The 24,056-nt window shown below is 55.1% G+C and overlaps 1 protein-coding gene across 5 annotated transcripts in view; it reads right to left on the bottom strand.

Moving 5' to 3' along the window:
* Window positions 1–5,782: 5,782 nt before the first annotated feature.
* Radil (Rap associating with DIL domain) overlaps window positions 5,783–24,056 on the bottom strand; it is a 56,405-nt gene continuing 38,131 nt past the window's right edge. For 3 of the 5 annotated variants that reach the window (XM_078023663.1, XM_040278620.2, XM_040278622.2), the window contains 11 exons: window positions 20,111–20,227; window positions 19,205–19,365; window positions 16,081–16,193; window positions 15,140–15,377; window positions 14,287–14,459; window positions 10,257–10,407; window positions 8,974–9,164; window positions 8,271–8,622; window positions 6,905–7,044; window positions 6,389–6,528; window positions 5,783–6,128 (listed from right to left, as the gene is read on the bottom strand). In XM_078023663.1, coding sequence (XP_077879789.1) covers window positions 6,023–6,128; window positions 6,389–6,528; window positions 6,905–7,044; window positions 8,271–8,622; window positions 8,974–9,164; window positions 10,257–10,407; window positions 14,287–14,459; window positions 15,140–15,377; window positions 16,081–16,193; window positions 19,205–19,365; window positions 20,111–20,227 — 1,882 coding nt within the window. In that variant the 3' untranslated portion in view covers window positions 5,783–6,022. The remainder of the gene's footprint in view (window positions 6,129–6,388; window positions 6,529–6,904; window positions 7,045–8,270; window positions 8,623–8,973; window positions 9,165–10,256; window positions 10,408–14,286; window positions 14,460–15,139; window positions 15,378–16,080; window positions 16,194–19,204; window positions 19,366–20,110; window positions 20,228–24,056) is intronic. The other 2 variants (XM_078023665.1, XM_078023664.1) reach the window with 2 other exon arrangements.

Genomic DNA, 24,056 nt, shown 5'->3' with positions numbered 1-24,056 from the left:
CCTTCAAAATATATTGTTTCCCTTTAATTTTAGCATTACAAAACAATATCACACTGCAATCAGTCTTTTAGGGATTTTTTTATCTTTTATTGATTTTTATTTTTTTAATACATGACAGCAGTGGAATGCATATAGAGCACAATTTTTCATATCTCTATATATAGAGTATGTTCATGCCAATTCATGCCTTTATACATCTACTTTGGGTTTTTTGCATCACAATTTTAATACACATATATACCACAATTTTCATATCTCTGTATATAAAGTATGTTGACACCCAATCCGTATCTTCATACATGTACTTGGATAGTGATGTCTATCACATTCCACCTTCCTTGCTAATCCCCTGCCCCCTCCCTTCCCCTCCCACCCCTCTGTCCTATCTAGAGTTTGTCTATTCCTCCCATGCTGCCCCTCCCTACCCCACTATGAGTCCTTATATCCTCCTTATATCAGAGAAAACATTCAGCATTTGTATTTTGGGATTGGCTAACTTCACTTAGCATTATCTTCTCCAACTCCATCCATTTACCTGAAAATGCCATGATTTTATTCTCTTTTATTGCTGAGTAAAATTCCATTGGGTATATATGCCACTTTTTAAAAATCCATTCATCCACTGAAGGGCACCTAGGTTGGTTCCACAGTTTAGCTATTGTGAATTGTGCTGCTATAAACATTGATGTGGCTATATCCCTGTAGTACGCTGTTTTTAAGTCCTTTGGGTATAGTCCAAGGAGAGGAATAGCTGGGTCAAATGGTGGTTCCATTCCCAGATTTCTAAGGAATCTCCATACTGCTTTCCATATTGGCTCACCAATTGGCAGTCCCACCAGCAATGTATGAGTGTACTTTTTCCCCCACATCCTCGACAACACTTATTGTTGTTTGTCTTATAGGGATTATTTTCCATTCACATGTTACATTGGTAAGAGTGAGGGGCGTGGCTCTGCTACAGTGCTTGCCTGCTTTGTGTGGGGCACTGGGTTTGATCCCCAGCACTGAAAAAAAAAAAAAAAGTCTGCCTCCCAGCAGGTAGCTGAATTCACTCCACCAATTAGAATTGATGACACTCTGCTCCAAGATACCAACGTCTCACCTGGGTCACTGTGATAACCTCCTATCAGAGTTTCCTGCTTCTGTTCTCAGTACAAATGACAATACAGTTGGTCAGTCAATGCAGCTAAAAATAATTCTATTAAGTCTCATAGCTTCTTTGCTCCCAAGTCTCATAATAAATTCTCGCCTCACCCAGACTAAAATCCAAAGTCCTTGGGCCCCCAAACACTGTCAGCCAATTGTCTACAACTCCCCTTGATGGCTTCAGCCTCACTGGCCTTCCGGTCCTGTTAAGTCACAAATGCGCCCAGTCTAAATCCTTTGTGTGTGTTGCTCCTCCTGGGAGTGGTCTGCCACCCAGACATCCACTGGCTTGTTCCTCATCTCCTGCTCTTTGCACTGATGACACCTTATCAATGAATTAATAGACACACTGCAAATTAACTACCGCCCCCCTCCCCATCCTCCTTCTCCATCCACACGCTGCCCATCTCATCTAGCTGCACTGTTTTCCTCTGAAGCATGGATTACCGTGCACTCTGTCTTAACCTATTATTATGGGTTAGCTATGAAATAACGCAAGAATTTTCACAGGCGAAATTATTAGTGTAACTAACCTAATCGGTGAATGGATCCACTTATATGAGTTAACACGGTGGTAACTCATATAACTGTAGGCAAGTAGGGGGCTGGAGGAGGTGGGCCACTGGGGGTGTGCCTTTGGGGTTTCTGTTTTGTCCCTGGGGAGAATAATGCTGCCCCTCGCTTTCTCTCTCTGCTTCCTGGTTGCCGTGTTCTGAGCTGCTTTCCTATCATGCCCCTCTGCCATAATGTTTTGTTCTGCTTCATCTGGAGCCCAGAACTGTGGAGTAAGCCCACCATGGACTGAACCTCTGAAAGTGAGTCAAAATCAACTTTTCCTCCTCTGTGTTGTTCTTGTCAGGTCTTTTTGGTCACAGTGATGAAAAATCTGACAAAAACATCTATGAATTTGTTTATTGTCAGCCTAGGGAAAAAATGGTATTTAATTTCCAAGATGTCAAGGAAGGATGGTCCTTGTCTCTTTTGCTCATTCATATATCCTAACTGATTTTCTACCTATTTGATTTACCAATTACTGAGATTTATGCTTAGGCCTCCCTTTATGATAGAGGATTCATCCATGTTTCCCTCTGATTTTTGCTTTATGTATTCTGAAAAAAATGTTACTAGGTGCATCCAAGTTTAGAGTTGTTTCATCTTCCTGGAGAACTGAATGTTAATTACTTTATCCATCTGCTATATCTCTGTCCATCGTTTTAGCTTTAATTTTTATACATTCTTTTGTTTTATGTTTATTATAAATATTACATAGATTATGTTTATCTAGTTTGATGATCTTTTGACTTTTAACCAGTCTCAGTCCATTTGCATTTGTTGTGATTACTAATAATTTTGGATAAATTTCTACTATCTTATTTAAAAGTAAGTACCTTATTTTGTTTTTCCCCCCTCCCTTTCCACCTTTGGATTTTTGTTCTTCATAGTCCATGTTTCTCCTCTGTTTGTTTGAAAGTTAAATATTCTTTCTATTCTCTCAGTGGCCACCCTTGAAATTTCAATATATATTCTTAACCAAGTCTAAAGTTAACCAGTAACATTAGTATCTCCAAAATAATGAAAGAACATACATGCAGCTGGTATCCTGAATTTTCCCACTGACTTTTTATTTAAACACCTCCCGAATCAGATGCTACTCTTGTTGCTTTATATAGTGCTTTTATAATTATCTGCCCTGTTTATTTGCCTATCATATATTTTGCCATCTTAGACCTTCCAGCAGACGTGATTTTCATCAAGTACAATTTCTTTGGTGTCTATCAGTACTAATTTCTCTCAATGTTTATCTGAAAATATCTTAAATGTGCCCTTATTTTTGGAAGATTCCTTAGGAGGGTTTATAACTCTATATTAAATAGCTTTTCCTCATCCCTGGAGAGAGACCACTGTTTGCTGTTTCTCTGTTGTCTGGGGAGAGGCTAGCACTCTGCTGAGGCATTTTTCTGGAGATCTACCCTAACCTCTGGCAGTTGTGAAGATCCTCTGTCTTTGGGGCTCCATAGTTTCATTTTAATGTACTTAAGTGTAGTTATCTTTTGCTTTACTCTCCAGGATTCATTGATCCTTGTGATTCTAAGGATTTTAGTCTTTTATCAATTCTGGAAAATTGTCAGCCCTTAGTGCTTTAAAAATTGCTTCTCCCTTATGTGCTCTCTCTCCTTCCAGAACTCTAATTGCATCCCAGCTGGATGGGTGCGTGGTCTGTTTACTCATTCTGGGTCTCAACCTTCATGTTCACATTTTAGATCTAACTTTGCACACTGTATGATGAAGAATTTTCAACTCTTTCTTCCAGTTCATTATCTTTTTGTCTGTCTCATTGGTTAATCTGAATTTTTAATATCAATGATTCTACTTTTCACTCCTAGGAGATCTATCTAGTTTAAGGCCATTTGAAGAATCTCTTATTCCTTAAATTGTGTTTTGAATTTCCTATTTCATTTCTGCAAGCATATGATGCTTGTTTTATAATCTGTGACTCCAATAACTGAAGTGTCTGTAGATGGTATTTGGTTATTTTTGTAGCCTGTTATTTCTGTTTTGTGATTTTGATTATAAGCTCATTGATCACCTGCTGGCGTCTGAGCAGGCCTGGCTTGAGGATATGTTCATCTGAGAAGATACTCCTAGCTGTTGTTGCCACATGCCTGGGGACGGGGGAGGGTCACTTTCAACTACAGGCTCAGGCTGGGTGTCTCCACACCATCCAGACGTTGTGAGATGATCCTAGCCCTGCACGGTCACTAGCTTACCATTATATATTTTTGAGAGGGCATGTTTTTCTGGTTTATATGGAACCAGAAACATCCCCCTACCATTTCTTTGCAGGGTAGGAAGGGTCTGGAGTCAAACCCCCCAAGTTTAGATCCTGGCTTGTCTCCCTGTGGTAGACTTGATCACTGGTCTCAACTGTCTACTCCTCTGGAGGAGAGTCACATGTGCACACCTTGCTGTGGTGTGTACGTGCCACTCCTGGACTTGGGGCTTGGCCACAGGACTTGCTGCGGCCCACAGGGCATCCCCAGAGGTGACAGGAGGCAGGAATGTGCTCAGGGGCCCTGCTTGCCCTGTTGCACTTTTGCCACTGATGTGAGAACATGCCCCAGCTCGTGTGTCGGGCGAGGTGGGAGCAGCATGGAGCAGGGGCAGATGCAGAGATGCAGCCAGCTCCTACCAGGCCATGCCTGCAGGCCAGCGCAGGAGGCCCGAGTGGGAATAAATGCTTTTGTTCTAAGATGCTCAGCCCTCTGACTTTTCCCCCCCTTTACTGAATTATGGCCATGGCTGACTGATGTGTCTACCCACGGTCTCTCTGGAAAACATCTTCAGGACTAAATGGGCAAATGCTGTAATGACTTGAGGAGCCCCATGTGCAGTCGGCTCTGAGAGGTCTGTTAATGGTGGTCCTAGGCCTTCTCCCCAAGGCCCAGCCCTTCAGGAACTCTGGAGGAAGCGGAGCTCCCGGCCGCTCCCAGCTGCAGGTGGCCTTGTTCCTCTACCTCTCAGGCCCCGTAACCAAAGCAGAAGTGTGAAGTGCTGAGCCCCGCAGCCCAGCCGCCCAAGCCAGCCGCAGCCTCTCTGAACCTGTGCCCTCACTTCAGTGCTGGGCTAAGGATTTCCTGCCTTCTGAGTCCAGCCATTTTTAAAAATGCACTTTTCCCAGCATTTGGGGCACCTGGCCAGGGACCACTGGTTGGAGCTGGGTGGGGTGCTGTGTGGGCAAGCAATGGAACAGTGGCCAAAGGCCTGGGGCAGACGTGTGGCCCCGCCTCCTGGTGCTCAGCAGGGGAGCCCAGAGAGCTGCTTGAGCCCAGTGCTGAGACCCACCCAGGACACCGCTTCAGAGGGTCAGGTCCTCCGGGGAGGCCTTTCCACGTGAGGGGTGCACTGCACTGACGAACTGAGGCCTTGTCCCCAGGGTCTCTCTGTTCCTGTCAAAGATGAGGACCTTGGCCCAGGGCCCAGCGTCCAGCTCCACACACAGGAGGATGCGGAAGCCGTCCGCACCCAGGTCACCCAGCTGCTGAACCTGCTGAACACGCCCAGCGTGGCCCCATTCACGCTCACATGGTGCAGAAGTGTGCCACCCCCCACCACCATGGTGACTGGTGAGAAGGAAGCCAGCCTCCAGCCAGGGTGAGGGAACAGTTAGCCAGGTGGACATCAGCTGCAGATTAAGAGCCTGCGGTCACCAGCCTGGCAGCAGAGCCAAGCCACTGGCTTTGGTGATAAGAGAGGAATCAGGGAGGAGCAGGAGGCCTCCTGGGACAGGAGGGTGGCCCAGGTGGCTCAGCCCCTCAGGGATGTGTCAGGCTCCCTTCCTTTTGGGACATGTCGAGCAAGGTGATTGGAAAGATCAGCCCACAATGATGGGCAGTGTGGCCTCTTCCCAGCTGGATGGGTGCGTGGTCTGTTTCCTGCTGCTCCTGCTTCTGGCAGGGAGGGGGCAGGAAGGGTCAGTCAAAATAAATCCACCCACAGTGACCATTCCTGGGCCCAGCGGTGGTTCTACACACTGGCAGGGAGGCAAGTGGCCCTGGAGAGCCCCCAGCAGCCCTGCAATGCTGCCCACACGGCGGTGTTCTGGGAGCCCACAGATGGCAGAGCCCAGCGACACCACTAGGAATATGAAAGATAGTTTATTGCATCTACTTCTGAAACATCAAAGTCTTTAAACATAAAAGCTCTGTAAGAAACACCACAACTTAGTGTCATCTGTCATATAAATAAAATATACACTAAGATGTACAACAGGAACAGGGTGTTCTCAACATGAGGCCACCATGGGGACAACACATGGGTTTAAGAAACACACCCACCGCAGCCAGTGGACAGCGGGAGGGGGTCCCCCCAGCCCCGCCTAGGGAGGGGGCGAGCGGAAGCGGATCTTTTTGGCTGTGTCCACATCAGACTTGGCCACCAGAAACCTCATCTTCTTGCCCCCGTGTCGGATCAGGTCTACGGCTCTGAAACCAGGGAAGGAGGTCAGGGTGTGCCCAGGAGCACCAGCGGCCCCAGAGCGGGTGGGACCCAGGGCCTCCGAGCAGCGCAGTTGGACTGAGCCTCCTGCTCCCCTCTGCTCTGCTGTCGCCCAGGTGAGGGGCCTGTGGGGCGAATGTCCTGCACCTTCCCCACCAGGGGTGCCCAAGGGCCAGCCCTGTCTGCAGGGGGCCCCGCCCTGGCTCACCCCACTGCGAGGACGGCACGGGCCAGGGGTGGGGAGTACCTCAGGTAGCTGACACCCATCAGGCTGCTGCCATTCACTTCCAGGATGCGGTCTCCCAGGGACAGGCGCCCGTCGGAGGCTGCGGGGCTGCCTGGAAGCAGGGTCTGGATATAGAGTCCTGGGGAGCCCAGGGGTGTGTGCTGGGGAAAAGCAGAGGTCTCGGGGCTCTGCCGCACCGACACAGTCCCCAGCAAGGGCCCACCGCCCCTCCCTCAGAACCTGCAGGCCCTGCCCTGGAGTCAGCCAGCCTCATTCATGATCATGTATCCAGTAAGAAAAAGGAATGGACACCAGTCCTGCTCCCAAAGGGCCAGGAGAGTCCTCAAAGGCCTGAGGAGGGATGCAAGATGACAGCAGGCCCCAGAGAAGTCCCTTGGACAGGCTGAGCCTTCCATGAAGGGGGGTGTCCCATGCTCCTCCACCCGACTTGACCACGGCCACATGGCCACACAAGCTGGGACCAGGGGCAGCTGCAGGAGTTGGGGTCAGTCCAGGGAGGACCCAGGCCCCACTCACCATCCCATCGATCAGGCCCATCCCCAGGCCTGAGGGGCCCCTCTCCAGCTCCACCATGAACACGTAGCAGAAGTCCTCGGTGCTGGAGCTACGGCTGGAGGGGGCTGCAGGGGGCTCATCCGCGGCAGCCGCTGCATCTCCTGGTGGGAGGAGAGGTGTGAGGGACAAGGGCCCAGGGGCTGGAGGCAGTGCCCAGCTGAGGAATCAGGATGCGGGGACCTCGCGGAGGGCAGACACACCACGGGTGGGAAGTACGTGGAGCCCAGGAAAGGCACCATCCAGACACAATGTGAGCTGTAGGCCTGGGTCAAGGTCAGGCCTGTGTGTGGGCCTCACCTCGTCCTAGCCACCAAGTGCCCAAGGACATGGGCCCTCTCAGGCTGGCCATTTCCTGGAAGCAAGGACCCTGAGGGTTCCAACACGCGGTCATCCAGCAGGCTCTACTGCCTTTCCTTCCTCCTCCCCCGTACTGGTGACTCCATGTCCAATCACCCAGAGGGGACCCACCACTAAGCAGACCCTGCCCCCCACCCCCAGTCAGCTGGTGACCCACCCTGAGACCACAGGCTGGTGTTTTTGGTACCCAGAGGCACTTTACCACTGAGCCACATCTCCAGCTCTTCTTATTTTTGAGACAGGGTCTCACTAAGTTGCTGAGGCTGGCCTTGAACTTGTGATCCTCCTGCCTCAGCCTCCCAAGTCCCTGGGATTATAGGCATGCACCACCGCCACCATGCCGGCCCTGTGCCTTCTCCCTCCAGTAGCACTCATGCCACCAGGGTCAGCCGGGCCAGGGCCTTAGGGCAAAGCCGGGTCTGGTCTGGAGGCTCCCCTGACAGTTCTCTAACCTCAGTCCCCACACACCTGAGCGGTGCCCATCGCAGCCTCTATTGGCGGGATGAGCTTGTGGCACCTTCCAAACTCAGCAGGAGCACTGAGGACAAAGCACGGTGCTCCTCGCCAGGGCCAGGTGGGGGCTGCTTGGCCAGCAGTGCCCTTTCCAACCAGGCCCAGCTGTGAACTGCACCCCACAGAACACACCTGCACACCCACACGCACAGGTGCAGACAGCAGGGCACACACCCCTCCTCCTGAAGGCTCCAGCTCAGCCAGCAGAAACCATCACCTGCGTGCGTGTCCTCTACCTTAAGCACAGGGCATCCCGACAGGGGAATGTGTCAGCCGGAGAGGCAGCCACAGCTGCCAGTCCTGAGCAGGGGTTGGCTTCCCTGCTCCTTCCTATTTGGCCCACCATGCTGGGTGCTGGCGCTGGGGGACAGGCTCTTAGGGAGGAATGACACAAAGTAACCTGCTGTTAAGGTACAGAGTAGGGCCTGAGGTAGGCCAAGCATGAGCTGGGCCTTACCTTCTAGAACTGCACCCGGGGGGCCGCCCAGCCCGTTCCTCTGCCCTTCTGGGAGAGCTTTTCCACAGGGGCTGCCTGGTTCTGGCCAGCCAGGGCTTCTGGGCTCCAGGCCGAGTGGGCTGCTGGGAGGCGTGAGCAGGCATGAGGAGTCCGTGTTCAGGGGGCCAGCGGGGGAGCCCCTGTGGCCCGTTCGGCTGGGCTGCCTTGCCAGGAGGCCCTGTGTCCGGGGAGCCCCAGCAACAGGAAGAGAGTGCACAGGGGTAGATTCGAGGGCTCCTCTGCCTGGATCCCTGGGAGCCAAGGGGCAGCCCTGGCCCTCAGGGTGCTCCTCAGGGATGGTATGGTATACACCCTAGGGAGAGAAGGACAAGAGTCAGGCCCTGGGGAGCAGGCAGGCCAGCTTCCAGTGAGGGAGAGGGTCCCAGGGCCCCTGCAGGATGCTGTGCCATGAGGCTGCATGGGGCACAAAGGGTCAGAAAGGACACCTGCTGGCCTGAATCATTTAAAATGGCAGGCCTCCCCACCACCTACAGTCGCAGCTCCAGATCACTCAATGGTCCCTGCTAAGTCCCCAGCTGTTTCTAAGCAGACCTGCCTTCATTTCCACTCTAATCATCAAAAGAGGGCTGTGAAGCCCACTGGGGAGGGACCAGGCAGCCTCGAGTGACTGGCCCTCTCCCCAAGCACACCCATGCCCTGGTACCTCAATCCCAGTGGCCCGGGCTGCTCCACCACCAGGACTGGCTGGGCCCCGCAGGCCCCACAGGAAGTGCCGGATGTACAGGAGGTGCTGGTAGATGCTGTCGCGCGGGCACTCGGCCTCTAGGTCCACCTGGAAGCCCTCACTCGGCAGAACGATGGGCGGGGGGTTATCATAGGACTCCAGGACATCCTCTGCAGCAGCAGAGGAGCAAGGACACTGTGAGTGGCCCTCCCGTCACCTGCCACCCCACTAGCACTGAGGAACTGAATCAGCAGGCTGAGCTCCAAACCACCAAGGACACAGGAGGGTAGGATCTTAGGGTGACCAGCCATGACCTGGCTTTCATTCCTTCTGATGACCACCCATCAGGGTGTCCAGGCTCCTGGACAGAAGACGAAGCCCTTACAGTCTGGGACTCTCTCACCACAGCCCAGAGAGCTGCTCTGGGGCCAGCCTGCCTGAACCCACGCTAGTCCCCTGCCTGGGGCATCGCCAGGTGACTGCGGTCCCCTCAGTCCTATGAAGCTGGATGAGCTCTGCCCAGGGGTCAGGGCCCAGAGGGACCCCACCCCTGCACAGGCTGCAGCATGGGAAGGCCAAGCGCGTGCTGGGCTCCGTCCTCCAGAGTGAGCACCTCCTGGGCGCCAGGACCTTACAGTGAAGTTGCTGCTGGGCTAGAGGAGTGGCGGGGAGGGGCCCATGGAGGGGATCACACAGAACCTGGAGTGCGCTCGGAGGTGGCCTCTGCCACCGGTGGCCAGCAGCGGCTCAAAGGGTGGGGCTGCAGCCTCCCCCGCCAGGCTTCACTTCAGGTGCTGTGGCATAAACGAGGCTCACCAGTGGGATGTGAAATTATTTTAAAAATTCATACGCAACTATGTGAGGCTGTAACCACATGGACCTGCCCAGACCCCCACATGTGGATGGGGTGAAAATGTGTGTGTAGCCCACAGATCCTCCAGGCTGCGTGTGTACAGGTGTGCCCATGAGCGGCTCACGTGCTCAGAGCCCTGGACTACCCCGTGGCTTTGAACCCCAGACAGAGGGAGGCCTCTGGCCTGAGTTCGGGCGCAGACCCAGGAGCTCCTGACCCCCAGCACAGGGGTTCCTGGGTCTCTAGGTGGGGCAGAGTGGCCCAGTGGAGGTGTAGAAGCCCAAGGACCCCTACTCCCACTTCAGATGAGCAGGTACCAGTGGGCTGCTCTGCCACTTTCTGACCTGGGGATGCAGGCAGGTCCTCAGACCCCTGCCCTGACCCCTAGCCCTGCCCAAGGTGTGCTTACCTGACTGGAAGATGTCGGGGCTGTCCTGGGCGCCTGGCTCCCAGGCACTCATGGGGCCCATGGCTGAGGCCAGCTGGTACTGAGTGAGCAGCCGGTGCAGCTGCGCAGGGCTCAGGGCTGGGAATGTCGTCCGGAGGGTGGCCCAACTCATCTGGTGACAAGTAGGGGCACAGAGTCAAAGGCCTCCAGGTGCATGAGGCAGCCCCAAGCACAGCTGCACTCCCGGGAGAGTCCCAGTGTGGGGCAGGGCACCCCGGCTGGGCTCCTGGCCTGCATGCCGGTGCCCAGCGTTCTCACTCCCACCAGAGCCGTGCAGGACAGGAGTGAGATCGGTGAGGGGACAGCACTACGCTGCCTCACAGGACAGTGGACGCCACACAGAGTCCCCTGTCACCAGTCAGGAATCCCCTCACAGCCACAGGGAGGAGAGAAGAGGCTACTGGGAAACAGGGAGGGGGTGGGGGGAGAACCAGATTCTACCTGGCACTGTATGAAGAAACACCGTGGGCTAAAGTCACGGCTGAAAGCAGAAACTGTCATTTAGGTGCCCTGAGCCCACCATGAGCACAGGGCAGGGGGCTCACTTAGACAGAGGAGAACAGCAGCCTCTGGAGGAGCCCAAGCCGGCCACTCCTCCCCCCAGGGCATGTCTTGTTTTCATTTTGCTCTGGAGGGTTTCAGGTTGAACACCTGGGTGTGGCTCCTTGTGACAATCACAGCTTTCTCTTGTTGCCCCGCGGCATCTGAAGCAGTGACATGCCACCCTTCACTCACACTCTGCTGTTGATGAACAAGGACTTGGGGCCACTGAGTGGCAGGCAGACAGCCCTGTGCAGGGCCGGGGGAGGGTGCAAAGTGCAGCTTAAACAGGTCCACTGGGAGGGACTCTGGCTCAGAGCGGGGCATGTGACCACCCAGGCAGATGCCACCCACAGCCTGCGGCAATGGCAGCACAGCAGGGACCTGTGCAGTTCCACTGCTGCCCCCTCAAAAGACTTGTCTTCAGCAGCCTCCGTTACAACCAGGCCCGTGTGTCTGCGGATCAGGACACGAGGGCTTTAAACTGAGTTCCTTGGATGGTTGATGGAGCTGCTCATCTTTCATGTGGAATTTTTCTTCCCCGCTTTGCAGTTTTTCAAATTGAGGTTGTGCTGGTGTTTTCAAAATGAGGTATGATTATCAAAATGAGATCTTTTCAAGTTCCTGGAAGAATTGGGGTCATAATGGTCTTTACTTTCTTCTGTGAAGTTTAAAATAGTTCAACAATAAAACCATCTGGATCTTCTTTGTGGGGGGTTCAACAGATTCAATTTCTTCAATACACAGGACTACTCATATTTTCATTTCCTCTTGTATTAGTTTTAGTAAGTATTCATTTTCCTGTCCATTTCATCTAATTTGTCAAATCTGTCAACATAAAGCTATATATCCTACTGATTCATAATTCATAATGTGTTCCTTTTCATTTTTGATACTCGCAGTTTGTTTTCTCCCTTTTATTAAATGTTTCAAAGAACCAGCCCTTGGCTTCATCTCTTTTCTCTACATGCTTGTCTACCAACTCACTTTTTTTTTTGCCCTTATCCGTCATTTCTTCCCTTCTACTCTTTTGAGTTTGATTTGCTTTCTTTGTCTTGCTTCATGGTCATTCATTCTCAGCTGTCCTTGTTTTCAACAGTATTTATTTATGGCTATGACTTTTCCTCTTAGCACTGCTTTAGTGCTAGGATTTTGCCAGTTTGTATCTTTATACTTGCCCACCTTGATGCAGCCAGAGGGAGCCACGGGTAAGGTTCAGTCCACCTCTACACGATCCTCACACCAGGGTTTCAAAGGCAAGTTGGGTGTTTACACTCTAAGGGTCCTGAGTCTTTGTCTCCGCGTTGTGAGACTGCTGCAGATTCCATTCTGCTTTTCAGACCTCTGGGTTTAGTTTAAAACCCCTTCCCACCCTGGAGCTCCAGATCTTTGGCAAGCATCTCCAGGGGACAGCTCCCTGGGTCTCTCATTTTTGTGTCTAGCCTAAGTGATGACCAAAGCCATATAAGTGTCTTTTTCCCCAGAAATGTCCCCTGCCTGGAGAGAGTCTGGGTTCTCAGCCTCCCACATATCCTGCTCCCAAGATACCAAATGCCCCTGGGGAAAAGCAGGAGGCAGAACTTCTCTTTTGTCCCTCTGGGCAGATCTGTGTCTCTTCTAACCTTTAGCAACTCTCCCTCCTTTAAAACAGAGGACTTCTGTTCCATCTGCTGTGCAAGTTGCTCTCAGAAGAAGTGGCAGGCTCACTCCAAGCTACTACATTCAAGTCTTTTCCAAATGTCTGCTGAGGGACAGGGTATGGCTAAGTGCTTGCTTGCATGTTTGTCATGCACGAGGCCCCAGCTTCCATCCCTATCTTTCACGTGGTTCTATTGTGTCAGAATCTTTACATCAATTTCCAGAGACATCTTTCTTTCAACTCCTGAGCCTTTTGGTGGCCTTGCTATAAGCCGATTGCTTCCCTGGGGCCAGCTTTCTTAGACCTGCCAAGGCAGCTGCCATCTACCTGTCTGCCATCTGCTTTCCAGCTTCCAAAATGGTATTGCTTTCATCTCTTCTACCATTTTCTTTTTCTGGGGTATGCCACTCAAATCACTGCTTTATTTTATTGAGTGATATTTTGAAAGGAAGCAAGTTAAATTATGGTTTCCATCTGTTGTATATTCCAAGACACCTACATTTTCTATAGTGATTAAATGCTTCATTTTTATAATGAGAAAACAATAACTTTTAAAGAATGACACTATGGACTGTATGTAAGATACACAGTTCCTGACACGCAGCAGGGTTAAAGTACCCGCTGAAGGACTAAGTGATGCCTGGATCCAGATTTGAAGCTCAGTTCCACTGAGCGCTCACTGTGCAACCTCAACTCTGCCATCCATAAGACAGGGACCACAACTTCACCAACTCAGAGGGTGGCACTGAAGACCAACTGAGACGACACGGGCAAGGCCTGGACCCTCAGCTTTAGCCCCATCATCATGAACACCACCACCGGCAGGACAGGCCCGGCATGCTGTGCTGGGTGGTGGGCTGCTCTTCTGGACGAGCTGGCCATTCACTCCAGACTCTACTCGGAGTTTTGCCTGGAGATGGGCAGAGTAGCCACAAGACCATTCAGCTCAGAATCTACCTTCCTCAACAGCACGGAGAACAAACCCCGCCTGGGCCGCCCTGTGGATGGCCATCATCCTGCAGTTCACCCAGTGTTTTCCCAGCAGGAAAGAAACCCTGGACTGGGTTTCCATTAGTTACCTGTGCTGAATATTTTCCAGGGAAGGTGGCAAGGGAAGAGGGCAGGGTGGATATTACACAAAATGACCATGAATGTAATTGCACAGGTCCATGGCTCAAGAGTCCAGCACAGGTCTCACTGGCAAAAATCAAGGTGCCAGCAGCGGTGTGCCTGTGAGGGTCCAGCCCCTGGCCTGCCTGCATCTCTGTCAGAATTCCACTTCTCAAAGCTCTAGGGCTGAGGCTGTGTTTCTGTGCTGGCCATCAGCTGGGGTCCAGCCAGCTTCCAGAAGCCCTCAAATGCCCCACTCCTGGCTGCTCTATCTTCAGAGCCGGCCACGGCAGAATGAGTCCTTCTTTCCCCTTCCATCCACCTCATCCACCTCTCCACCCAATGCTGCAGACATGTCTGGTTAGATGGGACCCACCAGGATAACCCAGGGTCATCTCCTCATCTCATTAAGGTCCTTGATCTTAGTCACATCTGTGAAGCCCCCCTTTGCCATGTGGAGTGATAATCATAGGACCCCAGAACTGGGAACAGACACCCATTGGGACCAATGCTCTGCCCACTGCAGGTGGGGACAGCTGAGGAGAAACTTTGTGAGTTCTCTATGGAAGGTTTGTGTTTTCTGGGTCTGGAAACCAGGTCCCCACCACCCCTGACCCAGTGTGTCAGCCAGTGACCCCAGATAAATACATGGGACCCACTCCTCCCCACACTGCTGCTCTCCCCATTGGGATTCCCTCCTACCTGGATGAGCTGAGCGCTGGGAGTGGCCAGCAGGTGGAGGGTGCAGGAGAGCTTCCGGAAGAAGCGCTCCGCAGCTGCCCCAAGGCCGGCGCTCCTACACCATTCCAGGAGCTGCTGCAGGCGGGCGCAGGCCTGCACACCTCGGGGCCAGTGGAAGCAACTCAGGGAGGGTCCTGAGGAGGGGGAGAGGGTGATGCTCAGGCCACTCAGCACAGGGCCTGCTCTCCCTCTTCAGCTTAAGGACAAATGTGAGACCCTGCCTCAGTTTCCGACACAAACTGACCTGCTCCCCAGGCCCTGTCTGGACAGGGGTGGGCGGGGTGAGAGGTAAAGGAGGCAGAGCAACAGGGCAGAGGGGTGTGACAGCCATTGACTGCAGAGTGCAGGTGTGGACTGGGACCCTCTCCCTCCACCCAGTGCGGCCCCGTCTGTGCTGGTGACACAGGTGCTGCAGCCTGCTCCTGCTTGGCTCTCTCATGCCACAGCAGTGCCCCTGGCTGGAAGGGACCTGAACCTCAAGCTCCTGCAGCTGGAGGAGGCACATAAGCTCCCCACGGCAGTGTTGAAGGTCAGAGCCTCTGCAGCTGGCTTCTGCCCACCAGGTGGTTCTGGGCAGTGTGTATGTCCTCCCAGTGACCAGGAAGGGCCCCGGAAGGCCTGTCAACCCTGATGGGACCAGGGCTCCTGCAAGGCCCACTCCAGGCCATGATTCTACACCCCGAGGCCTCAGCCAGCCTCCCACCCACCCCCTTGGGAACCCCCCCCCCGGGGTCCCGCACTGTGGCTGAGGGTCCCTCGGGTTGAGCCGGTTTGCTGCGGGAACGTGGGCTAGAGGCCCCTTGGCCATACTCACCCTTGTCCAGGAGCTGGTTGAGGAGCAGCGTGCCAGAGAAGAAGAGGAGGTAGGAGAACATCTGGGAGGCCACCTCGGGGTGCACCTGGAGCTGCCGCAGGAGGTCCAGGGTGGCCTGGTACACACTCACGACGCGCCGCAGCTCCTCGGGCAGCGTGGGGGCTGAGCGCCAGCTCTCTCGGCGCTCCATCTGGAAAGGGGGGCATTCCAGGAGGCCCGGGAGGCAGACGTACAGGCACTAGGTGGTGACAGAGAACCGACAATCACTTCCAGAGGTGCCGGGGCTCCCTGGAAGGCCCCATCCAACAAACGCCCACCTGGGCCTCATCAGGTCCACCTGCCGAGCAAGCAGCATCGGGGCCTGGCAGGAGCTCCTCTGGGACTGCTGGGCACAGAGTCACATACAGCAGGCTCAGTGGGGGCTGGCCATGGTGGTCATACGACACATGCTCCTGTCAAACCCACGATGGCCAGCAGAGGCACACAGAGGTGGCACTGGTGGGATGAGCTCCAGCAAAAGGAGCTGGAAACACTTGTGAATTCTGAGGGAAGAGTGGCCCCTCCTGGGAAAGCAGCTCACCCTGCCCTCAAAACAGCCCACCTGGCTCAGGGCCGGGGCGCTGGCAGCAGTACTGCGGGCACCAGCCAGGGTCAGAGTGGCACAGTGTGGCATCCCAGGTGCCCCATGCCGGACCTCTCAGGCCTTATCACTGATGCCCCCAAACACTGCCAGGTAGGGGTGTGTTTCAACAGAGGGGAGGGGACGCCAGGTGATGCCAGGTGTCCTTGGAGAGCAAGAGGTGACTAGGGGACGAGGGGTGCACCCAGGGCCTGGCGGGACAGAAGCCATCTTATCCCTGCTGAGGCTGAGCTCATCACGGCCCCTTCCCCAGTGCCCCAAAGACGCCCTAGGAGATCCCCCCTGGGCGCTGCCCGGGCACCTTGGAGAGATAGTAGACGCACTGCTGGAAAGCATACAGCACCACCTCCTCCAGCGCCGCCATCGCCTCCTCGCTGGCTGTCAGCGTGCAGGAGAAGAGCGACTCCTTGGATCCTGTGTGGAGACAGCCCTGTCACCCAGGCGCAGGCTGTAGCAGACCCCGACCCTGGCTCCCAGGACGCCTCTCCCAGGAACACAGGGTGAGGAACCCACGCAGCAGCCCTTGGAGAGACCCTCACTCCATGAAGTCAGAATGCTCAAGAAGAGAGAAGCCGCCACTCAGCACCAGGGGCTGCCGGCCCAACTGCTGGCCACACTAGACAGCCCGAGATGCAGGCTGGGAGGGGGCAGGGCCAGAGCAGAGGGACAGAGCCAGGCCCTCCCACCTGCACAGGCCAGCCTTGGGCAGGCCTATCTGAGATCCAGAGTCACTGCACTCATCAGTGCAGGACAGGACAGAGCTGGCGGGAAGAGGGATGGGCAGGCTCTGCGGGACGAAGCCAGGAGTGGACCAACACAGGGGACATGGGGTCTGAGACCCTGCCACAAAGACACTTGTGTCCACTAAGCCTCTGCGAGAAGAAGAGGCCCCTGCAAGCACCTAAGGAACCCGGCCCCCGCTGCTACAGGTACAGGGGCCTGGCCACCTGCAGAAAGCCCAGGCCGTGGGGATCCTACAAGGGTACGAAGAACATGTGCCATGACAGACAGGCAATGAGGCCTCCTGAGCAAGAGCTTTGGACAAAAAATCAGGAATGACAAAACTAATCCTGCCAGCTCTCAGGACAAGACCTCCAGGCCTTCAGGATTCTCCCCACAGCCACTTCCTGAAGGTCAGCAGGGACCCCGTGGCCTCTGCCCTTTCCATCACTCTCCGGTTGCTCTGAGTCTCCCTGGGTCTCGGCGCCTGCCATGCTCACCCAGACCCCAGCCACGAGGCTTCTGCGTCATGCGCAGGACGGGACACAGGATCACTGCCCCCGTGCCCATCACCAGAAAGAGACGCTCAGGCCCCACCAAACACAAGTCTTCCCGAGACCCACAGTGCTGAGATCGCAGACCCTGGAACCAGGACAACATCTCCCAGGAGAAGCAGCCAGGGACAGTCCCTGTGAGACCTCCACATTGCCCAACAGCACTGAGCACAGCCTGATGGCACCACAAGGGAAGGGCATCAAGAGGGCACTTGTAGGTCAGGAAGGTGGGCTGTCGGGTCCTGAGCCCTGACCACAGGGATCTCCTGCCCACAGCTCCCAGCCCAACCCCAGCACATGCCCCACACGGAGCAGCAGGCCCCGGAACAGCAGCAGGGAAGTGCAGCTCCAGCCGTCCTTTACCACAGACCTGCCTGCTTCAGCAGCAAGACACGGGGAAAAGATGAGAACAAATCTGGAGTGGAGTGCAGGGGCAGGGAGAGCCAGATTGCAGGCACTGGGTTCCAGGAGCACCAGGCACCCGTGGAGCCTGGGCAGGCAGGCGGCTGGAGACCTGGGCCCCTGCAGTCATTCACACCACACCCAAGGCCTGCCAGCAGCGAGACCATGCCCCTCCCCGGGAGGGAGTCTAGCTGCTTTCACAGTCACCTGAGGGGGAAAGGGTCAGGGTCACAATCTGGAACACCCATGGGACTTGGGAGGATCCATGTCAAGGGCCAACACTTCCCTCCATGGAGCCACAGGCTCCAAGGCCCGAGGAGTCCACAGAGGGTCCCACCTCCCCTGTCCCATAAAGCAGAGGAGGAGAAAATCCCCTCTGGCTCTGTCCTGTCCAGGTGCAGGGTATGCTCTCCCCCAACAATCAGTCTGTCACCAGAGCCCTGCCAGGACAGACAGGCCTGGCCCCACCCCCACCCCGCGGGCCCAGGGTTCCCAGGCACATGGTCCCAGCTGGTCTCCGCAGCCTGTGCCCCTCCCTGACCCAAGACAGGACCAGGCCCCCCGAAGCAGAGCAGGAGCCTGTCTTGATGACTGGACACTTCAAGGTCACTATGCAGACACTCCTGTCCCTCACCCTGACCATGGAGAGCCCCTCCTCTCAGGAAATCTACCCCCAAGGCACCAGGAGCCACCGCAGGATCCCAGCTTGTCCAGGACCCACTCCGGTCTTGACTTCACAGGGCTCTTCCTGCGGAGTCCACGACAGCATCCAGGGTGACACACGTGTCTGAAGACCAAGGCCGCGTGGTCCATCTGCAGGCCTCCCGTGCCAAGTACCTGGCCTGCACGTCCCTTCCAGCTCAGAGAGGCCTGAGGGCAGCTCCCAGTGTGCCTCCTGCTGCGGCCTGGACCCTCAGAGAGAGGGCCCACTAGGGACCCACCACACCTGAGACGGGCCTCTCAGACGTGAAGGACAGCAGCTTTGTTGCTGTCACCGTAGAGCAAAGCTGTGTGAGATAACCCCTGGGCCACTCCCACAAGGCTCTGGACCCATGTCCCCTTGGTACCTGGTCCCACTGCAGGACAGTCCTGTCCTCCTCCCTGGCTGCTTCCAGGGAGGCCACCTCCCAGGCCACCTCCAGCGCCCCCCCCCCCGGGCCCCCTGCAGCCCTCAGCAGACACGCACCAGCTGAAACCCTGTGGGCCTGCAGTGCCACCTCCTCCGCAGAGCCCTCCCAGACCAACCGGCCAGAGTCCCCGTCCACTATTTTCAGAACACTTCTTACTGTATTTCATAAATCCTAAAAGGCACATTAAAATCCCCACATTTAAACCTCTGAGATTGACACAAGCTATGACTATGAGTTTGCAACTATAGGTGGCAACACCCGTCCCTCCTGAAGTAAGGGTGCACCTCTGATCCTTGCACATGACCCATGGTGCATCTGCCTCTCCCCTACCAGGTGACCTGTGCACCCCGGCCTCCCCATGAGCCAGACAGAGCAGGGCCGCGCCAAGATGCCTCCATTCGACAGGCCATGGGACTGTGGGGCCAATGGTGTCACACACTGTGCATCCAGAGGCTTCAGGTTTACCAGACCACAGGCGCTGGGCCCAGAGGCAGTCCCCACACGCCAGCTGGAGTTCAGGAAACTCTGACGTGACTCCACTCTGTTCCTGAAGCCAACTGTGCCCCAGGACCACACCCTGCCTATGAGGGCCGTGTGGCCGCGGGGCCGCCCAGCTCACCTGTGATGTCCAGTTCCTCCTCCATACTCTGCACGTATAGCGGGCATTTCTGCTGCATGAAGTACAGGAGCTCGATGGAGTTAGCCATCCAGAAGAGAATATGCTGCAGGTCCGGAAGCAGGTCGGCCATGGTGAAGCTGGCCCAGGAGATGGGCTCCTGGCTGCCAAGACAGAAAGACCAAGAGTTATGCTGGCCCACGGCCCTGGGCTGAGTCTGCTGCTCTGTCACATGGGACATTTGTTCTCATGAGACCCTGACCAAAACAACTACTTTTGTCAACCTAGTAGTGTTAGGCAGAGAGGCTTGGAACTATGCGTGAACCCACAAGATGGCAGAGGCCCCCAGATACCTAGTGGGACGGACAGCTAGTTGTCACCGTCACTGGTAAAGACCTCTAGTAAATAACCTATTTCTGTCTTTTCTCTTTTGAAATAAGATAATAAAGTAGCTGTGAATGCTGAGAGCATGTGAAGGGGGGGCTACATGCACAGGGAGGGGGTGAGGCCCATGGTTTCTAGAAAAAGGAGCATGAGCCTGGGTGTGTTATTTAAGAGTAAGAAATAGGAGCTTCACACAACATTGAACAAGGTTGTCACCCAAGGAGACAAACAATAATAGAAGTTCAGGAGATGCACTAACATTAGCTAAATTCTACTTTACTCAAGAAGGAAGTCAGGAGAAGACTGTAAAGTCAATGAAGCAAGGGGCCATGATCAAAGCCTGTTCTTTGGAGATCTGGAGGTAATCGTCAGAAAACCCCAGAGCAGACAATTAACCAGGTCACCTCACACCTCCAGGAGGAGCAAGCAGGTGGCTGGGTTTCCATTATGAACCCTCCTGCAGTTTGGTGATTTGTCCACATGGGGCGCTACTACTACGGGTAATTCAAGCAGAAGCTACCTCACCAGCATGGCCAGGTGCCAGCACCAAGAAGCAGTTCAGACCCCTCCTGAGGCCATCCTGAGTGGGAAATGAGCATCTTCCCTTCCAGACCTGCGGCCTCTCGGCTCAGAGGTCCCCCCCTTTAAAAAAAAAATACTTCTTTAGTTGTCAATGGGCCTTTATTTATTTATACGCAGTACTGAGAATCGAACCCAGAGCCTCACATGCTGGGCAAGTGCTCTGCCACTGAGCCACTGCCCCAGCCCTCAGGACTCCCTCTTTAGGGGATGGTGGCAATGTCAGGGTTGCCTGCCTCCCTCAGTGGCAGTCTTTAAGGCCACCCAACCATCCCTCCATCTCCTCGGCACTGGCCCCAGTATGTATGTCAACTGCCCTGTGTGACTTGAAGCTCCCTTTTGTCGCTGTGCTGGGTGATTCCTTAGTTTAAGATGCCAGCACGTCTTACCCATCTCATCAACACACCAGCCCAGCAGTAAGCCCTGAAGGCTGTGTGGGCCGCCTGGCGTCCCCGAAGCTCAGGACAACATGGACACCCACCAGCTTCCGCAATCCCATCTTGTGGGCACGGTGGACATCAGCTAGCTGTGCACCCCTGGAGCTGCGACTAGACAGGGGGTCCACCTGCAGACTGCCCGCCCCCATATCTGGCTCGGCCTGGCCTGGGGTGAAGACAGACCCCTGCTGCCTGATATCCAGCTAGGCTGGGACCCCATACCACCTTGTCCCCCTCACAGGGAACTCTAAATCACAAGCCAGGTGCCAGCTGCTCAACCGCCATAGGGCATCTGCGAGCAGTCTCTGCCCAGGACCTGCAGGGGCTCTTGGACCCCACCTGCGCCTGGAGGGCATCAGGATGAAGGCCATCAGAGGGGCCCAAGGGCAGCACCTGGTGTTGGTGTCTGCTCTCAGTCCAGGGTCCTGGAGGACTCAGCAGTGTCCTCGGAGGGAGCTGCTGAGAGCACGCAGGGCTGGGCTCCGAGAGGTCGTGGCAGGGCCAGGTTTGTTTTTCTCCTCCATCCACGAGTCTCCCCAGGGCCTGAAGTCCCCCTTGCTCTCTCTGATGTAATTCACTTTTGTCCACAAACAAGGCTGACATCTCTCGGTCCTACTCCACTTGGGCGGCGGCTCCTCACTGCTGCCTTGGAGCAGGGCCAACCCCTGCTCCCGCCCGTTCTCCACAGCCACCCGAGTCCATGTGCACACAGCACTGTCATTTAGAAAGGGTCAATTTGCTTTTACTATTTACTGTCCTTCTTAATTTCACCCTAAGAAACCACCCTCCAGCCACTGCCACCTGGAGCTTCGGTATCAAGCCCCAGCAAGGTCAGCACGGCGCTCCCCAGCCGCCAGCTAAGCCCTGCACCGGGGCTCCCTCTGAGTTGGGCACATGGAGACCTTCCTGCACAGCCTATGTGGACGAGGGGCAAGTTCAAGCCTCCTGGCAAAGAAAGACGCCCCACAGGCCAAGAGCAGGTCCCTCTGGAACTCAGCGAGGAGCTCGAGGGCCCGCATGGCTGAGCAAGGCCAAGGTGAGGCCTACAGAAGGGCGTGTGGAGGGTCCACAGCTGGCACTGGGGCCCGCAGGAGGCAGGCAAGGCAACCCGAGCAGCAATGGGAAGGCGGACAGCAAATGTGGTGGCAAAACCTGGACCTGCTCAGCCCGTCCACCAGGAGAAGAAGGCACGCAGGTGGTGCAGTGCCACCTGAGTTACAGCACACCACCAAGAGCAGCTCAAGTCACATCTACTGACCTGGCGCCTGTGAGAGAGAGCCAATCACTACACAGCTCATCCTGCACAGCTCACCGGGTGGACGGGAGGGGTGGGGGAAATGACCTTGTCACACCCAGCAGCTGCCTTGGGCCTGGGGAGGGATCCGGGAGGCAGCGGGTGCTGGACTTCCTGTTATGGCAGCTGAGCCCAGCCTGATTTCAGGAGAGAGCATGTTCCTGTCATGTTTGTGCAACAGTGAAACGAATTCCGCTGGAGGACCATGTGGGGACAGGACGGCCAGGCCACAAAGCCACAGAAGGTTGGACTGCAGTGAGGTGGATGGGCATGGTACCCAGGGATGACCAGGGCAAGGACTGGCAAGGTGACAGTCTGGCAGAGCCACCACTGACAGAATGAGAAGAGGTGACAAAGGCAGGCAGAATGGACAGGGGTGTTCGGGGCGGGGCATGGATGGAGGGAGCAGGCAGAGGACAGAGCAAGAAGATGGACCAGGCAGAGCTGAGGAGGGACCAAGAGGGACCAGGTGAGGAAGGTCCTGCAGAGGCCCATGGACCCCAGGACAGCAGGTGGAGCAGGACAGGGGCCACGCACCCAGCAGTCCATGGAACACTGTGGGGAGAAGCAGAAGCCTCCCGGGTCCTTAGACTCTGGATGTGGTGGCAGTGTTACCAGGTGGGGGACAAGAGGATGCCAGGCTAGGAGGCTCAGGGAAAAAGGCAGACAGAAAATAGAGGCAGCAATGCCACCAGAGGCCCAGAGTCAAGGACAACAGGGAGGGAAAAGCAGGGCAGCCATGGAGGTAGCAGAAAGGCTGAAGGAGCTGCCCCCTCCCAGGTGTGGGGGCCGAATCCAGAGGACAGCAGAGGCCGTCCCTCCATCCAATGGCAAAATTTGAGCCTACGTGAGGCTGTTTGGTCTCAGGAACCCTTCGTGCAGCAGCCCTGAGCACAACGCTGTCCAGCTAAGGACCTCTGGGACACCAGCACTCTGACCCCGACTCTCTAAACCCCAAACATTCTGAATCCCAAACACATCTGGCCCCAAAGATTAGGGATGAAGGACTGTAGGCCTGAGGATGACACACGGCGGTCATCTATTAAACTTGAGTGCTGGCACTCTAGCACATAAACCCTGGGGCACCATTAGGAACGAGGAGTCTCTCTGAGCCCCGTGGAGGCAGGAGGGTGACGTGTGTGGAGGTGCAGGAGAAGAAAGCTTCAAAGGGGTCTTCAGTCCAAGTTCTGAACACAGAAGCACACAACCAAGTTCTGCAGACAGCCTGCGGGGCCCTGGCAGCCAGGGCTCTGAACGCAGGCAAGGACAGAGTGGAGATGAATCCAGAAGAACTGGAGCTGTACCCCACAAAGCCCAGGGCTCTGCATGGATCCACAAGGCCTCTGCTTGTTCAGTGTGTGGGGAGAAGGGACAGAATCCACAGGAATACCCTCAGCCTACACCACAGAGAGGGGCACACAGCCATCGGGGGGCATGAGCAACCCGGAAACAACAGCAACAGGCCCGAGCTGCAGGACCAAGTCCCGGGACAGCAGGGGACCTCCACATGCAGTACATACCGGTCACCACAGAAAACTACACTGACTTCAGTGGGAACGGGCCAAGGGAAGGGAGAATCGCCCCAAATACACCACCCAAAGACGAGGCGTGAGGTCATGCAGCAATCATATCTCAAGGGACTAAACAAATCAAAGAAAGACTGTAAACCGTGATTGAACAGGCATAGGAAAAGAGAAGAAGGACTGAGAGGCCAGGAGCAATCGCTGAGAACGCACCAGGAGCAGGCAAGACAGGAAGGAGCGGCGGAGAGCTGCAGGACACAGGGACTTGCAGGGCAGATACGGTGGCAGGAGTCCCTGGGAAAAGCAGGGCCAGGCAGAGCTGCCAGACTAAGAACAGCCGTGTGTTTCCCAGAACCCCGACCAGGAGAAACACAAACAGAACAAGCCCAGAAATAAATAAGGTGTAAAACTGACCACCTGAAGAGAATCTCAAAAGGCAAAAGAGAAAACTAATCACAAAAGAACGAAATTAGACACACACACGACTTCTCAACAAGACAGGGTGCTAAGAGATGATGGAACCACATCTTCCAGGGCTGAAGGGAGAGAGCTGACCTCCTCCCTAAGAGGCAAGCAGATGGAGACATTTCCTGACACCACGTCCAAGGGCTGGCCACCACAGAGCTGCACTCAGGATG

This window comes from Ictidomys tridecemlineatus, chromosome 10 (assembly GCF_052094955.1).
Source record: "Ictidomys tridecemlineatus isolate mIctTri1 chromosome 10, mIctTri1.hap1, whole genome shotgun sequence".
In the NCBI taxonomy this organism is placed as follows: domain Eukaryota; kingdom Metazoa; phylum Chordata; class Mammalia; order Rodentia; family Sciuridae; genus Ictidomys; species Ictidomys tridecemlineatus.
The sequence above is the reverse complement of the archived record's forward strand: the minus strand, read 5'-3'. Positions and strand labels throughout refer to the sequence as shown.